This window comes from Bos indicus, chromosome 10, assembly GCF_029378745.1.
Source record: "Bos indicus isolate NIAB-ARS_2022 breed Sahiwal x Tharparkar chromosome 10, NIAB-ARS_B.indTharparkar_mat_pri_1.0, whole genome shotgun sequence".
In the NCBI taxonomy this organism is placed as follows: Eukaryota; Metazoa; Chordata; class Mammalia; order Artiodactyla; family Bovidae; genus Bos; species Bos indicus.
The window spans coordinates 84,472,841-84,491,165 of NC_091769.1; the positions used below are offsets into that span (position 1 = coordinate 84,472,841).

The window sequence follows — 18,325 nt, forward strand, 5'->3', positions numbered from 1 at the left end:
GATGCCATCCAACCATCTCATCCTCTGTCGTTGCTTCTCCTCCTGCCTTCAATCTTTCCCAGCATCAGGGTCTTTTCTAATGAGTCAACTCTTCACATCAGGTGGCTAAAGTATTGGAGCTTCAACATCAGTCCTTCCAATGAACACCCAGGACTGATCTCCTTTAGAATGGACCGGTTGGATCTGCTTGTAGTCCAAGGGACTCTCAAGAGTCTTCTCCAACACCACGGTTCAAAAGCATCCATTCTTCGGTGCTCAGCTTTCTTTATAGTCCAACTCTCACATTCATACATGACCACTGGAAAAACCATAGCCTTGACTAGATGGAACTTTGTTGGCAAAGTAATGGCTCTGCTTTCTAACATGCTGTCTAGGTTGGTGGTGGCTCAGAGGTTAAAGCGTCTGCCTCCAATGCGGGAGACCCAGATTCGATCCCTGAGTCGGGAAGATCCCCTGGAGAAGGAAATGGTAACCCACTCCAGTATTCTTGCCTGGAGAATCCCATGGACGGAGAAGCCTGGTAGGCTACAGTCCACGGGGTTGCAAGGAGTCAGACATGACTGAGTGACTTTTCTTTCTTTCTTTCTAGGTTGGTCATAACTTTCCTTCCAAGGAGTAAGCGTCTTTTAATTTCATGGCTGCAATCACCATAGGGATATGCTTTTGTTGATCCTTATTTATAATAAGAACTTAAAGAACTCAACACTGCAGTTAATTCTGTCTTTTTAGTAAAGCAAATTTACTGTATTCTTTAGTATAATTTATAAATCAATATTAATGCATTTCAAACAAGTATAAACATGAATTAATTGATTTTCAAACTTTCATTTTTTTATCAGTCTTTTTTTTCTTTCAACTGAAATCTTACATGAGAACTGCACATACAGCATAGAAAAAAGTGGAGCTGCTCTGTTGAAGAGAATAGAGAGGCTCAGAGATTTGCCCACTTGGTCTTTCTCTCAGCCCCAGTAACAGAATGCAGGTCATTGCACTAGCTCTTAAATTAGGAACAGAAACATTAAAAGTAAAAAATAAACTGAAGGATTAATTCTTTGGTAGAGGCAGGGAGAATGACCATAGACCAAAGAAATCAATGTAAGAATCTCTATGAAATAGATTATTTTCTCGGAAAAAGCTAATTGCCACTACTGACCACTGAAGTGATAGAAAATCTAAGTACAGGAAAGAAAAAAAATACAGAAAGTTGTTGAAGAGGTTCTTGTCCACCTCCACCAATAACAATAATACCAGGCTCAAATAATTTCATAAGAAAATTCTATTAAACCTTTTAGGAACTGATAATTCTGATACTATTTTAACTGTTTCAGGACATAGAAAAAGCAGAAAGCTTCCAGATTCTTTTTAAGAAGCCAGAGTAATATTTATACCAAAACCCCATAAATAATCAAGAAAAAGGAAACCGTAGACCACTCCTGTTTATTGATGCCAAAGAATAACTCAGTCTAGTCACTCAGTCATGTCCAACTTTTTGCAACCCCATGGACCACAGCATGCCAGGCCTCCCTGTCCATCACCAACTCCCAGAGTTTACCCAGACTCATGTCCATTGAGTCGGTGATGCCATTCAACCATCTCATCCTCTTTCGTCCCCTTCTGCTCCTGCCCTCAATGTTTCTAAGCATCACAGTCTTTTCAGAAGAGTCAGCTCTTTGCATCAGGTGGCTAAAGTATTGGAGTTTCAGCTTCAGCATCAGTCCTTCCAGTGAACACTCAGGACTGATTTCCTTTAGAATGGACTGGTTGGATCTCCTTGCAGTCCAAGGGACTCTCAATAGTCTTCTCCAACACCACAGTTCAAAAGCATCAATTCTTGGGTGCTCAGCTTTTTTTATGGTCCAACTCATATCCATACATGACTACTGGAAAACCCATAGCTTTGACTAGACAGACCTTTGTTGGAAAAGTAATGTCTCTGCTTTTTAATAAGCTGTCTAGATTGGTCATAACTTTTCTTCCAAGGAGCAAGTGTCTTTTAATTTCATGGCAGTATTCACCATCTGCAGTGATTTTGGAGCCCAAAAATATAAAGTCTGTCACTGTTTCCATTGCTTCCCCATCTATTTTCCATGAAGTGATGGGACCGGATCCCTTGATCTTAGTTTTCAGAATGTTGAGTTTTAAGCCAACTTTTTCACTCTCCTCTTGCACTTTCATCAAGAGGCTCTTTAGTTCTTCACTTCTGCCATAAAGGTGGTATCATCTGCATATCTGAAGTTACTGATATTTCTCCTGGCAGTCTTGATTCCAGCTTGTGCTTCATCCAGCCCAGCGTTTCTCATGATGTACCCTGCATATAAGTTAAAAAGCAGGGTGACAATATACAGCCTTGATGTACTTCTTTTGCAGTTTGGAACCAGTCTCTTGTTCCATGTCCAGTTCTAACTGTTACTTCTTGACTTGTGTATAGACTTCTCAGGGGGCAGGTCAGGTGGTCTGGTATTCCCATCTTTTGAAGAATTTTGCACAGTTAACGATAGTTTGGAATTTTGGGGGGTTTGTGTCAAGTGCTGGGATATTTAAAATACTGTAAATAGCTGCATTGTCTAGCTATTGCAACATTTGCTTTGAAATTTCTAAATGGAAAGATCATCTTTCTGCATAGTCTCCAGAATCTAGTTTGCACTTAAATGACTGCCTTCTTTCTCCTCAGTTACCTGTCTTCTATATTTGTATCTCTTTACTTTAAAATGGGGTTTCCTCCCACCCAAATTAAAATATTGTTTTCTTCATGGTAAAAATGCTAAACATTCATTGTGAAAAAAAGAAAAGAAGATAAGTTAAGAAATTTCAAACTCCTGGCATCTAAAGCTATGTCCTGCATCTTTTCAGGAATTACTATATTGATCTCTTGATCTCTCTTCTCATACAGTATTTCACATAAATAAGATCATGTTTGTTTTTTTTTCCAGGCAGCAATATGTCATGCCTATATTCCATGTTTTGTGTATAAACATATGTATAAAATGCATATATTTAAATGGATGCACTAAATTTAATTTTATGAAAATAATATCATATGTCCTAAGCTCTAAACTTTATTTTACATGTTTCATTTTTTTTTCCAATTTCAGATACTGCAAGGATTTCCTGAAGTACAGAATAGCATTTTAGGTGTTATATGGCCTTTTTTTTTCTTTTTAGTTTTTGTACTTATTTTTACAGCTGTGGCTGTGATACTTGTTTCCCATTTTTATGAATGATACAAGTATCTGTTTAATTTTTTTCAGGGAAGTGTTTAAAACCTATAATGTTGCCATGGACTACATTTCGGTTGCGCTCCTGATCTGGAATTTTGGTGTGGTGGGAATGATCGCCATTCATTGGAAAGGTCCACTGAGACTCCAGCAGGCATATCTCATTATGATCAGTGCCCTCATGGCCCTGGTATTTATCAAGTACCTCCCAGAATGGACCGCCTGGCTCATCTTGGCTGTGATTTCAGTATATGGTAAAACCCGAGACTGACATTTTGTTCATCACAGAAATACCTCCTGGTGTGTTTTCCTTCCTCTTCTAGTTATCTTGACTTAGGGAAAATAACAGTAATATCCCATAACTTTTCAGTAAATAATCAGTTAGCTATAATATCTTTTTCATATAAAGATTTCAAATCTTTTGAAGTTGAGTCCTTTAAAAATGTTTTATTATTGCCTCCAGTTTAACTCAGGGATGAGTTAACAGAAGGATCCATAGACTTCTGGTTGTAAGACTTAGATTCACATCCCATTGCTACCACTGACATAAATGACCTCAGGAGCCCTTTGGGATCAAATGAGTGAGCAAACAGCAGTGGGAGTTTGTACCCTTTATGGACAGCAGTGGAGCTACGTGTGATGGAGCTCACTGGAGAGTTGTGCTTTTCATGTCTTAATCCAGGCATCCTTGATCAAAGAATGGGATCCAAGTTCAGCTAACTTGGGATCCAAGTTAGCTGAACTTTAGGCAGCCATCCTATTTTGGCCTATTTGTGTGTTTTTACAGACCCTTGAGACTTTGCCAGTAGTCTAGCCACCTGGTTCTGCCAGTGGTAACAACAGCAGTTACTTATCCAAGGTTTCTCTCTTTAGGCAAAGTAAGTGAGACAATCTCTTGCTTCATAGATACCAAAAATAGAAATCAAAGTTATACATGTCTCTGTACATATTAAATCTGCAACGCAGACCTCAATTTGGAGTTCCAGACATTCTAAATGTACAATGCTGAGCTCTTCAGCAAGGTGTGCAGTGTAACTTTCACCTCCCTTACAGTCTTATGATGTAGGCCTCACAGGGCACCATTATGACATACTGCTGCTGCTAAGTCGCTTCAGTCGTATCCGACTCTGTGCGACCCCATAGACGGCAGCCCACCAGGCCCTCCCGTCCCTGGGATTCTCCAGGCAAGAACACTGGAGTGGGTTGCCATTTCCTTCTCCAGTGCATCAAAATGAAAAGTGAAAGTAAAGTCACTCAGTCGTGTCCGACTCTTTGCAACTCCATGGACTGCAGCCTACCAGGCCCCTCCCGTCCATGGGATTTTCCAGGCAAGAATACTGGAGTAGGGTGCCATTGCCTTCTCCTAGAGCAAGTTAAAACTTAATAAACGAAACATCAGGGGTGAATCATAATAAAGAATCTGATTCTGTTTTTGATATTAAAAAAAAAAAAAAAGCCATTTCTAGAGACAGACTGCCTGATTCAAATCCAGACTCTTTTACTCCTGTAATTTATTGGGTATGTCACTACAGACACACCACACTCAACAGTGGAGTCTTAGTTGTTATGAAGATTAAATTGAACAATGCATACAGTAAATGTATACAGTATCTACCAGTAAATATTAGCCGTTCCTCAAAAATATATAATCTTGTGAAGTAAACAAGGTTGTTGTACTTGTTTCACTGCTAAAGGCCAGAAGTTTGTAGAGGTAAAGTATTTACCAAAGCTTACACCATTTGATCTAGAATCTGAGTCCTAAAGTCCCATATTCTTTCTAATACAATACACTGTTACTCCCCATCAACCCTCTGTTTCTTGTATACATATACAAATTATCTCTACAGACCTTTGAGTTCCTCTGAAATAAGAGACTTTGAAATAAGAGTCTAATATTTAGAGTAATGATTCATAATTCCATTTTCAGAAGATCTCAAGATGTCTCAGTTTGTCAAAAAGGTTGTTCTAAAGCTTTCAGACGTTCAAGCTGGTTTTAGAAAAGGTAGAGGAACCAGAGATCAAATTGCTAACATCCGCTGGATCATCGAAAAAGCAAGAGAGTTCCAGAAAAACATCTATTTCTGCTTTATTGACTATGCCAAAGCCTTTGACTGTGTGGCTCACAATAAACTGTGGAAAATTCTGAAAGAGATGGGAATACCAGACCACCTGACCTGCCTCTTGAGAAATCTGTATGCAGGCAGGAAGCAACGTTAGAACAACAGACATGGAACAATAGACTGGTTCCAAACAGGAAAAGGAGTACGTCAAGGCTGTGTATTGTCACCCTGCTTATTTAACTTCTATGCAGAGTACATCATGAGAAATGCTGGGCTGGAAGAAGCACAAGCGGGAATCAAGATTGCCGGGAGAAATATCAATCACCTCAGATATGCAGATGACACCACCCTTATGGCAGAAAGTGAAGAGAAACTAAAAAGCCTCTTGATGAAAGTGAAAGAGGAGAGTGAAAAAGTTGGCTTAAAGCTCAACATTCAGAAAACGAAGATCATGGTATCTGGTCCCATCACTTCATGGCAAATAGATGGGGAAACAGTGGAAACAGTATCAGACTTTATTTTGGGGGGCTCCAAAATCACTGCAGATGGTGACTGCAGCCATGAAATTAAAAGATGCTTACTCCTTGGAAGGAAAGTTATGACCAACCTAGACAGCATACTGAAAAGCAGAGACATTACTTTGCCAACAAAGGTCCATCTAGTCAAGGCTATGGTTTTTCCGGTAGTCACGTATGGATGTGAGAGTTGGACTGTGAAGAAAGCTGAGCGCCAAAGAATTGATGCTTTTGAACTGTGGTGTTGGAGAAGACTATTGAGAGTCCCTTGGACTGCAAGGAGATCCAACCAGTCCATTCTAAAGGAGATCAGTCCTGGGTGTTCATTGGAAGGAATGATGCTAAAGCTGAAACTCCAATACTTTGGTCACCTCATGTGAAGAGTTGACTCATTGGAAAAGACCCTGATGGTGGGAGGAATTGGGGGCAGGAGGAGAAGGGGATGACAGAGGATGAGATGGCTGGATGGCATCACCGACTCAATGGGCATGACTTTGAGTAAACTCCAGGAGTTGGTGATGGACAGGGAGGCCTGGCGTGCTGTGATTCATGGGGTCGCAGAGAGTTGGACACGACTGAGCAACTGAACTGAACTGAAAGCTTTCAAAACAAGATTAATTTAATTGCTCTAAAAATAAGGGTTTATCATTATCATTTCTATATGACGAAGTATGTTGAAAAACCAAGATAGTTACAGAATACTAAAGATTGAAACAGGTTGAAAATCTCATTATTTCAGAGCATGGCAAATTCCCCTTTTCTCATCCCAACAAATCAAAGTGGAAGCAGTGAGACCAGAGATTCCTGTACATTTGTGTGTTTTATTATGGCAGTGGTAGTAGTAGTGTACAAGAAGATACGACCACTTGAAAGTGTGAGATTTATTACTTACATGCATCTGAATGATAGTGATGTCAATGCAAGTGATCAAATCTTCCTTTACAAATTTACCTATATCTGTTTTACGTTTTAAATGCTTGAAGTTGTTTTCTGTATTTTTATATTCTGAATTTTCATGACACAGTAAATGTAAGAAAAAAATTGCAGTTGTTGAACAAGAGAAGGTGGTACCATCAAGAATAATTTATGCATTACTGCTTCCTTATTTTGAGTTGCGGTTTTTGTAAGACACTTTTTAGCACCATATGTATTCTGAGACCTAAATACTTGTGAAGTGCTTTTGACAGGAGAACTGAAGAAATGCTAAAAATTCTCACACAGAGGTTTATTAATTATTTTGTTTAAATTTATTGCCCTCTTATTTCAAGTATTCCTAAGTAATACATACACTATTTTCAAAAGAAGAGAGGATCCCACTCCTGTAACCAAAAAAAAAAGAGGAGATGCATCTTTTCTACTCTGTTCTTCATATTTTGAAAAAGTTCAGTCATATTCTCTCTATTAAATCCCTCCTAAGGTGTAAAACTTCAGTTTGTGGTTCATAGTTATGTTTAGTTTGGAAATGGCTTGTCCTTGTTTCTGCTTATTGGAAATTGACAACTGCTCTAGAATAATTCTGTCTTGTGATTATTTCTGCCTCTTTTCTTTCAAACTGGGAAGACTTACTCCTAGAACCCAAAATACATTGTAAACTAACCAAATAGCAAGCAAACCAAAAGCAAAGATCTCTGCGTGGTGCTGTGTATTTTGTTTAGATTGTCCCCGCCTCCCTCCCCCGTCAGCTTACCTGCTGCTGATTTCATATTCATTCAGTATCTTTCTTGTAGAAAAAAAATTAAACCTTTTCAATTGGTTAATTCTTCCCTAACACATTCATTTACAAGTTTCCGTGAATACATTTTTCAGATGTCATTTCTATTTTTCTTTTCCTAGATTTAGTGGCTGTTTTGTGTCCAAAAGGCCCACTTCGTATGCTGGTTGAAACAGCTCAGGAGAGAAATGAAACTCTCTTCCCAGCTCTTATTTACTCTTGTAAGTATTTCAGAATGATGTTAAATTAGTAAACAGCTTAGAATTTATAAAGATTCAAATGCACGTAATTATGATCATTATCATGGTACTTTTTTTTACCTTAAACGCATAGCATTGGTGGGACTCCTGCAGATCTCTGTTTCTTTGCAAATTATTATCTTCTATCTGACATTGATTGAAGAGAGTTTTCAGTGTGTGTGGAGATAGAAGAAATATTTAGAGATTGGGGAGCCAGTATTATTTAAAATCTTATTAGTTAACAAGTATTGAATATTTGTTACATACATATATTGTAGGCGGCTCTCACACTAGTATGTTGAAAAAATTATATTGTTCCTTCACTATGGGTTGGCCTTTATTTTTGGTTTGTTGTAGAGTCATACTCTTCCAAATCATTCATTATGTATTTGTTGGTCATTGACCTGATCTGCTTCCATAGAGCACTGTGGAGGATATAAAGATGGTTAAGATGCTTTGCTTTCCCTCAGAGTGCATAGGATCTTATTTCCCTGACCCGACCGGGGATGGAAACCAAAACCTTGGCAGTGAAAGCGTGGATTCCTAACCACTGGACTGCCAGGGTATTCCCTTGCTTACAGTTTAGAAGTGAGATAAGACAAATGGATAAACAATATTCAAGGCAGACTGTTACCAGATTCAGAAGGAATAGGAAGTGCAGAAAGAGCTCAAAACAGGGAAAATCTGAATGGAGAATCATGGAAGGCTTCATTGAAGAGAGAGCATTTGGATTGATCCTTTTAAGAGTGGATTGGATTTTGGCAAGCACAGATGGAAGAGTCAATTTCAAAAGTGGGCTTGTTGCAAAGAATGAGTTGGATCCAGGAATCGAACCCAGGTCTCCTGCATTGCAGGTGGATTATTTACCAGCTGAGCCACAAGGGAAGCCCAAGAATACCAGAGTGGGTAGCCTGTCCCTTCTCTAGCAGATCTTCCCAACCCAGGAATCGAACCAGGGTCTTCCGCATTGCAGGCAGATTCTTTACCAACTGAGCTATGAGGGAAGCCCCACACATTGGAAGTGTAAATGTGGGGCATCTTTTTCAAGTTTCAAGTGTTCAAGTTGACTAGAACATGGAGTACAAAATGGGGAGAGTACTAGGGGGTGGGTTTGGAAAGGCACTTCAGGTAAGATCCAGGATAGCTTTGAGGGACTAGTTTAGATCTTTGTATCCTCTTCATGATAGCTTGAAAATCATAGGAGATTCTTGAAGAGTAATGTGCCTTTGTAAGCTTGCAGCTTTGGGCAAGATGAATGGGAGGGAGTGAGAACTGAGATACTGGGAAACATAACTAAGTGAATATTGCCATGATCTCGGTAAAAAATGATGAAAGTCTGATTATGGAATGATGATGACAGTCAAGGGAAAGGCCTCAATGAGAGCTTTTGGGGATCATTTCAGTTGTTCTTAGTGATGACGAGTAAGAGAAGTTTAAAGCCTAAAAGAAGGATGATGAAAAAGAGAAGTTTTTCTTATTTGAGAAATCTGTGTAGTGCTGCCTGTGGCCCATATCTAATTTTCTTGGCAGGATCTGTGAGCCATGTGGGGAGAAATTTCCGTCATGGGTTTATAAATGAAGTACCAGGGCAGAGGGAAAGGTTAGTAATAGAGATGCAGAATTGCAGAACACCAATATAGAGGTGGTAGTTGCAGCTGTGGGATTAGGTGAGTGATTCAAATAAAAGGAAAAGAGGAAAGGACACCAGAAATAGATCTTTCTCAACTGCTCTGTTTAGAGAGTGAGAAATGAAGAGGGAATAGTAAAGGAAAGAAGAAAATATCAGAAAATTGGGAAAATCAGCATTTTTCAGGCTTCCCAGGTGGTACTAGCTGTAAAGAACCCACCTGCCAATGCAAGAGATGTAAGAGACACGGGTTTCTTCCTTGGATTGGGAAGATCTGCTGGTGGAGGGCATGGCAACCCACTCTGGTATTCTTGCCTTGGAGAATCCCATGGACAGAGGAGCCTGATTGACTACAGTCCATGGGAGCGCAGAGTCGGACACGACTGAAGTGATTTAGCATGCATACATAAAATGTCTGCATAGTTTTCTCTTATATACAGTAAAGGGTATTTTTATTAATGGACATTTAGATCATTCCCATCGCAGACAGTACTTGCAGAGAACACTTAGAATTTGTGAATTCTGTTGTATACATACATTTGTAGAAATGTAATTGCTAGGTCAAGAGATGTGTGCCTTTAAATTTTTTGTTTTCAGCTACACTGGGTCTTTGTTGCTTTGCGTGGGTTTTCTGTAGTTGTGGCGAATGAGGGCTTACTCTCTAGTTGTGGTAGCTTCTCTTGTTGTGGAGCACAGGCTCTAGGCTTCAGCAGTTGCAGCACACAGGCTCTGAGCGTGGGTTTAGTAGTGGTGGCACGTGGGTTTAGTTGCCTCGTGGCATGTGGAATCTTCTTGGACCAGGGATCAAAGCTGTGTCTCCTGCATTGGAAGGTGGGCTGTTAACCACTAGACCACCAGGGGAAACCCAGAGGAAGGAAAAGGAAGATAGAAAAGCAGAAGATAGTGAGATATAGAGAGTTAGTTAACCTCAAATCATTCATGTGACCTTGATGTTAGGTCATTTGTGGGATGTGGAGAAGGTGGGAATTGTGCTTGTAGTAGAAGTCTGGTAAAGTTTTAGAACACCTAGTGTCTGAAATGCAAGGATCTTTCTCTTACCTTTTTTCCAGTATAAATGTATTACCACATTCTTACTGTGTTTTCCAGCCAAAAAGAACAGACGAGGCTTTGAGCATCAACATTTTCCTCTTAATGAGCAGTTGGGTGTAAGCTTCTTCTGTGTTATTCCTGGAAATTAAAATCTACTATATATATATTTGATATTTGTTCGTGTAGAATGTCACACCAAATGTTAATAGTGAATGCTAGGAATTTAGGCTAAGGAATATACTTGTAAAAGTATAGAAGTATGTTCACTGAAGCAATGCTTCTATTAAGAGATAAATGGAAATAACTCATGTCTATCAAAAGGGAACACTTTCAAATAATTATGGTCCATTCCTAAAATGGATAGTTGTGCAGCCATTTGTACTCCAAAAGAAAGAAATAACTCTATGTATTTCTGATTTTTTTTAATGTCAAAGATTATATATTAATATATACCAAAAGCAAGATTCAAAACAATATATGCAATGTCCTATGGAAGGAGTGGGGGAAAGGACCAAATATGTATGGATGCGTGTGTGTAAACTCCCAATGATACATTTCAGAACTGATGATACTAGTGTTTACCTCTAGAAAGTGGGATTTAGAGATTTGAGACAGCTTTTACTTTCTTCCTTATATCTTTCACTTCTTGTAGAGTCTTAATGCGATACCCATTATTTTTTTAAAAGGTGATTGTGAATGTTGAAGTGAAGGGATTATGAGTTTTAAATGTTTTCTTAGCTTTAGAAATTTGCATTGTTCTGCTGTTGTATCTACTGTTAGTATGGCAATAATGCTGTGTAACAAACCACCTCAAAATTTAGTCCCTCACAGATAATGCTCACTTACCATCACCTGCAGATTAAAATTTAGTGCCTTACAAATAATACTCATTCACCACCATCACCTGCAGATCAGTTGGCTCGGCTGATCTGACTTGACCGTGGGTAGCTCTGCCCCACGTATTCCCCGTTCCTCCTTGGACCAGCACTTTAGCCGAAGGTGATGTTCTTGTGTTTGGAGAAACAGGAGGGCAGCAGGCCTGTTAAGGCCTAGGCTCGATATTAGCACACTGTCTCCTCTGCCCATGTACCATCGGTTGAAGCAAGTCACGTAGCTGAGCCCCTGGTCAGGAGGAAGAAGACTGCATTCCAGTCTCAGTGAGGCCGAGCAAGAGTGGGTGCAAGAGGGGTGAAGAGGTTGTTCAGTTAGCCATGACATTAAGCTTGTATGTTAATTTTATACTCAGAAAAAGGATTTACTCTCGTTTTTAAGAAATCATTCATATATAATATTTTTAAAAACTTGAATCTGTATAACAATTGATGCTGAGATATTTTTTCAGTAATTCCACATATGTGGGAAAGCATAAGCATAAACCTTTAACTCCTGTGTAAATTAAATAGGTTTAAGAAAGTGTTCTCATGAAATACTGAATCTTTAGTAAGCATTTCATAAATCATTGAGCTTGAGAGGTATTTTTTTAAAGTAGAATATATAAAAACAGCAATATTAATCAGTACTTTCCCCTTGAAATGGATATATACATGAATATAAAAAGTTTTAAGTTGGTTCTCCCAGTTATTTGTTTTTTTTAAAAAATACAATCCTTTGATGCATTTATATACTCTTCCCCAGTTAAGGGTATTCAGTATGCTAAAGGATCTTACCCTCAGGAAACCTGAGCGTTTTTGTTTTCTGTGTCCTTCATTTGGACAGGAAAAGAGGCACACCTCTTTGGTAGCTTTTCGAAATACAAAGGTAACAATTCCTTGAGGTTGACCATTATGTAAAATTTTTCTGTTTTCATATCACTTTGGGAAGTTTTTAGATTATGTTGAATTTTAATTTGCTAATTTTTCAGTTGATCTAAGATGTTTGGTGTTAAGCCAAAAAAATTGGAAAGTGGGTTTTTAAGGTATTACTTTAGTAATATTAATTCATTCAACAAGTATATATTCTGTTCATAATAATTTACATCAGGGGTTAACAAACTACTGCCCATAACGAAATCTGTCCTGTGGCCTGTTTTTGTACCGCCCTGTAAGCTAAGAATGGTTTTTACATCTTTAAAGAGTTAATGAAAAAGAAAAGAACAAAGAATATGTGACAGAGGCCAGATGTGACTTACAAGCACAAAATGTTTACCATCTGGCCCTTTCCAGAAAAAGATTGCTGACCCCTGATTTCTGTAGTTATACCGAGTATTGGAAGAATTTGCAGCTTTATCTTTCTATACTTGTATAAAGAAAGAAAATCAAATAAATACTTTCTGCCTTTGCTTCCAAGAACGCTACTGAAATTTGTAAACCCTGGTGATCACCGTATTTCCTCTTCATTGGGTTTGGGTTTAGTTACAGTGAATTGCCTGCCTAGCTGATATTGACTGATCCAAGTTATCCTGTAATGAAACTTGTCTTACCTCAGAATTACAAAGCTATGATGAATGAGTAAGTGCAGCTATTACAGGATTTTCATCCTCTTTGGTTATGTATTTCATTCATAGTTATTCAAGAAACCTTAGAGTATTAGGCAAATAGAATTATAGAATCAGTGACCAAATGCCAGAGAAACATGGATGCCAAGTAGACGGATTGAATTGAGTTTGCTGCACAGTTTTGGTTTCAGCAGTCGCCCAGAGTGGCACATGTCTGTATGTATTTTTGTATTACTGTTGGTGTATCTTCAGGATAAATTCCCAAAAGTATTATTGCTGGATCAGAGGGTTAATGTACATGTAGTTTTGTTAGTGGTTACCAAATTCCCCTCCATGTTTCATCATACCTGCAGTATGTAAGAGAAGCACCGTTTTAGAGTAGTCACATTGCCTCTTAATTAAAGTGTGATGAGGGGGTATATGTGTATATCTAGATCTATATAGGTATATTAATATATTTGTGATTTTTGAGGAAGGGACATAGAGAATACAAGGCAATTGACTATCTCTTTATGTTTATTGCTTTTAACCTTTTTTCCTTATTCCCTGTGTATAACACAGTTTAGCATGATTGAAAATCTCCGAAGTGAGACAGAATATGAAGGGAACTTACTTGTATCTTTTGAATTATAATAATTCACTTGATGCTTTGTGAGCCTCTGTTTTTCCTCTGATTTAGTTCCAATAAGTAATTTTCCTCAGTGATTTCACACTATTTTAGGATATTTAACTAGTCCAGTTGTTTCAATGGAAAATGTTCAAGTTGAGGCTGTGATTTTAGAAAGGTCCACAAAGCTCTGTCTTCAAACATGTAAAAATGATAACTCCTTGCTGACAAGAGCAGAGTAACTTAAATATAATTTTATTTGAGATGTGATGTTTATGCTAAGAAGATAAAATATTCCAGATAGACATGACTTTCTGGAGGAGAATAGAGTAATGACCTAGGCTGGGAGATTGAAAGGCCCACTGTGGACGCTACAGAAGATGTTAAGGCAAACACAGGTTTAGAAGGAGTTGAGGAATAACAGCCCGATATCAATAGTGAAAAAGAATTTTCCTTCTGGTTACTTTTCAGGGACTATAAGTGATAATGAAAAGTTTTATTACAGCAGCTGCAGTTTGAAGGCCACAGTAAACATCCAGTTTCAGAATTTTTTCTTTGATCTACTAAAATCAAAGAGAACCTTTTGTGATTTTTAATATGAATTTACTTCTGGTTGTTTCTCTGATTTGTGTGGAGGAATAACAGCCTGCTCTCTGTTTGTGAGCCTTCCTTCTGTGTTCCTAGTGTTTACCTGGACTTTTGTATTTCTCAACAGCAACAATGGTGTGGTTGGTGAATATGGCAGAAGGAGACCCAGAAGCCCAAAGGAAGGTATCCAAAAACTCCAATTACAATGCACAAAGTAGGTGGCTTTTATTATTATTTCCTGATTTGGGGGATCATTGTCATCTTATGAGTTATGAAGCAATGATTTTAAGTACTTTCACTGGTCATGAACTGTTTTGAGAATCTCCTGGAAACTGTAGTAACACCCAGCAGACACAGATAAATACTTGAATTCACACGCTCCAAACCCGACAATCGGCCTAGGTTAAGAATTTCTACCATTAATACCAGTATGAAAATGTTCAAGTTGAGGCTATGATTTTAGAAAGGTCTTAAGCACTATCTTCAAACATGTAAAAATGAGAGCTCCTTGTCTGACAAGGTCAGGGTAACTTAAATATAATTTGATTTGAGATGTGATGTTTATGCTAAGAAGATAAAATATCCAGATAGACTTGACTTTGTGGAGGATAAGAATAATGACCTAGGATAGGAGATTGAAAGCCCCACTTGTGGACACCACAGAAGATGTTAAGGCAAACACAGATTAGGAGGAATGGTAGTTAGAAAGAGTTGAGGAATAACAGCCTGATATCAATAGTCAAAAAGAAAGGAAATTTTTTTTTTTTTTAAGAAAAACAGGACTAACATGAGGAAGCAGACAAACAAAGGCAAAATAAAAGTAGAGAAAGGGCTTTATTGAGATGCTGTTTGTCAGGAAAGGGTGAATTCAGGTTTTATAGAGATAAGAAACTGCTGATTTAGCATTTGAGTAACTGCTAGGAGGACACTTTCAACTGGCAATTAGTATTTGGGACTCAAAGGTATTTGGCCCATTCTGCAGTGACCGAGGTAGTAAATCAGGCTGGGACTAGACCAGCTATAGACCTGGTAGAGAAGTGGGAAACAGAGGAAACAGTTGCTCCAGGTCTGGGTTTTGTGTTAACCTTGTTAAGCTAAAGACATTGGAAAGATTAGTTACCTGTGAGTATATATGAGTTTGAGTGTGTTTTTATACATCAAGATTTTATTCTTTTGACAAATGTAGATTGAGTACCTGACCATGTGCCTGGTATTTTTTGGCACTGGGGATAAGGCACTGAACCAGAGGTCCTGTTCCTGTGGACCTTGTAGCCTATTTGGGGAGACACACATGTTCAACAGACGGTTCATTCAGTTTGTGATAAGCTCTACAAAGGAGAAGTATAAGTTGCTATGAAAGTCTATAGTGGAAGACTTTCATTTATTCTAGAAAGTCAGGAAGGCTTCCCTGAGGAAGTGATAATAGGAGATGGCCAGCTGAAGAGTGGAAGAGCTTTCCAGAAGGGGAAGCACCATGGTCAGGGACCTTGAAAGGAGGAGGAGCTGGACAGACTCGCTCGGTGGGGTGCACTTGGTGTTTCGGTGGGCGCTCTTTATTGTGTGGACTCCTCTCTGCACACCATGCAGCATGTTTAACATGCCTGGCCCCTCACTCACCCACTAAATGCCAGGAGTGGCTTGGAGGTTGCAGTAACCAAAAACTCCCCCCATCCTAGTTATTTCCAACCACCCCATGTGAGGGAGGTGCTACCCCCAGTTGAAAACTAGTGTGTTACAGGAACTAGAAGTTAGATTGGAGCAAAGGGGTATAGGTCTGTAAGAGGAAAAAACAATAGAACTCAGGGGTTGCCTGTATCCAGCACTATGAATATGCTGTTTGTAATTAATTATGGAGGTAAATGCCAAAATAAACAGCCAAAGGGGTTGGAAGTAGGATGAGGATCAGGAGTGAGGAAGGATAGGGCAGGGACTGCTGTTTTTATTTCTAAATCTTATAGTTTTATGATTTTATAAACAACCTCAGAGAAGATTCAGGTTTTATGGAGGCCTGGTTAAGGAAAAAAATACAAATTAAAAATACAAAATTGCTAGAACCTCTCTCAAAAAAAAGTCCAAAAGTCCACACAAGTAAGAAGTGTACAAGCTTCATTTATTCGTGGTAGATGAATAAATTTGAGCATCCATTACTTGTATAAAAAATAAAATAAGTGAGAAAAAAATATTATCAACTTGACTTATGTTATTTTAATTATTTTTGACGTATGGAAGGTTCTGGAGACAATCATGTTATACTCACCGTTTTCAGTCAGACCTAGTCATGATAATAAAATGACTAGCCCATAAAAAAATTCCCTTACTCCTTCCCAGCCTTCACCCTGTAGTCGTGGTCTGCTTTTATAACTTAGTCACTGAAGCCAGTGGCAGGTGCCATCAGTTAGCAAATGCCGTCAGTTAGCAAGTGCCATCAGCTGCAAAGATCAGAGGAAATGATCTCTCATGTGACCAGAAGTCTTGGCTCATTTTATGACTCAGTAATTATCAGGGGTCCGAGTTCTTTCCCACCTTCCTGCTCTGCCGTCCTTACATGTGGGCTTGGTCCTCAGCGCGCTGCTCCTCATGGTCACAAGATGACAGCTGCACTGCCAGGCATCATATCCAGATAAGACAACATCCAGGGGAACGAAGGGCTGCTTGTGGCTTCCTTGAGTCTCATAAAGAGTGAACAAGTATCCCCCACTTTGCAGCAGATTTTGTCTCACCACACATTGGCTGATATGAGCCCCACAGCCTTAGAGCATTCATTGGTAAGAGGAAGGGTGGGGTGACCACGCTTAGTTCGGACTGAACAGAATTAACCACCAGAGTCATGGGTGAGAGGTGGAAACCCAAATAAATCACAACTCTGCCCTCAGGAAATAAGGGGAGAAATGGCTGTTGTGGAAGCAACCAGCGGGCACTGAAATAACCCTTGATTTGTTGTTTAAGGGCCAGCCAACTCACCAGTTACGACGACAGGTAAATTACTGTTCCCATGTAATTTTCTTAAAGGTGTAAAGACAATTTTCCAAGTATTACAGCTGCGATACCCACTTTTTCTTGAAGGCACAGAAAGTGAGTCACAAGACCCAGTGACAGAGAGTGACGATGGTGGCTTCAGCGAAGAGTGGGAAGCCCAGAGGGACAGTCGCCTGGGGCCTCATCACTCTACAGCTGAGTCGCGATCTGCCGTTCAGGACCTTTCCAGCAGCATCCTGGCCAGTGAGGACCCAGAGGAAAGTATGTGCCTTTCTCTACACTGGCAAGTCATGCGAGTCCTGGGTTTTTAAGGTGCTGCAGTTTCATACTCTTCCCAAAATAACATGAGTCAGAGTGTTCCAGTCTAATTCTAAACAGCAGTGCAGTTTTTACTGAGAAGTAACAATAGTTGCTGCTTTTCTCATAGTTAAATTTATTAATGGACCAAATTCTACCCCTCAGATTTTTTAAAATTATCCCTTAATAATTTGATAATATCCTTGACCTTTGGCATTGATTTTGTAAGGTAAAAAATTTTTTTAAATATTATTCCAATAAAACTTAAGGTGTACAAAAATGTCATTAATATATTTCGTTCTTTGCTGCACAGAGACCCATGAATTTAAATGTTTTGCCCTTTTACATTGTTCCTACCCTTTTTTGGCAAGCACTGCATTTTATTAATTTTGAAGAAAATCAAGGGGATTTAGGTTCTGTGCAGTAAAAGTTTGTTCAGTGTCTGAGGTGTGTAATTGCTCAGATTCAGGTCAGCACTCAGGGCTTCTTAGGATATTAACCCGTAGAGCCCACTGGTTAGGGCTCAGTCACCTCCTGAGTTGGTATTAGAGAGGTGATTTACTGAATAAGAAGAGATTAGCACATTTCCCAACCAAGTTACCTCAGTGTTTTCGTTTTCACAGAAGTGAAACTCTTGATTAAAACATACAGAAGTATTAAGTAGTTTGAAAGAAACAGACATCTAGATCCCTTCTCTAGTCACTATTAAGTGTGACCTTGACATTGTCCTTTAGTTTGAGCAGAACGGTTCTTACAGCTCACCCTTAGTCTTTTACCTGGGTTAGAACCTGGGCAGATCCATGACTGTGGTGCTGGGTAAGTTTTCCAGATGTTAGAGTCAGCTGCAGCCTGCACCTTTCACACTCCTGGGAAACCAGACGCAATCACCTCCTCTTTTAGCCAGGCTTGAACTTAACCTTTGCTGGTATCCTCTCTGCCTGCAGAGTTACCACTGTAATTAGGTTGCCTCTTCTGTTCTGTCTCTTCTTTTCTCAATGATGTGTAG

At 39.1% G+C, this 18,325-nt stretch overlaps 1 protein-coding gene across 5 annotated transcripts in view; it reads left to right on the forward strand.

The window, feature by feature from the left end:
- PSEN1 (presenilin 1) overlaps positions 1-18,325 on the forward strand; it is a 67,146-nt gene that overhangs the window by 38,772 nt on the left and 10,049 nt on the right. For 3 of the 5 annotated variants that reach the window (XM_019969173.2, XM_019969175.2, XM_019969174.2), the window contains exons 7-11: positions 3,249-3,469; positions 7,624-7,722; positions 14,174-14,260; positions 16,993-17,022; positions 17,110-17,283. In XM_019969173.2, coding sequence (XP_019824732.2) covers positions 3,249-3,469; positions 7,624-7,722; positions 14,174-14,260; positions 16,993-17,022; positions 17,110-17,283 — 611 coding nt within the window. The remainder of the gene's footprint in view (positions 1-3,248; positions 3,470-7,623; positions 7,723-14,173; positions 14,261-16,992; positions 17,023-17,109; positions 17,284-18,325) is intronic. The other 2 variants (XM_019969176.2, XM_019969178.2) reach the window with 1 other exon arrangement.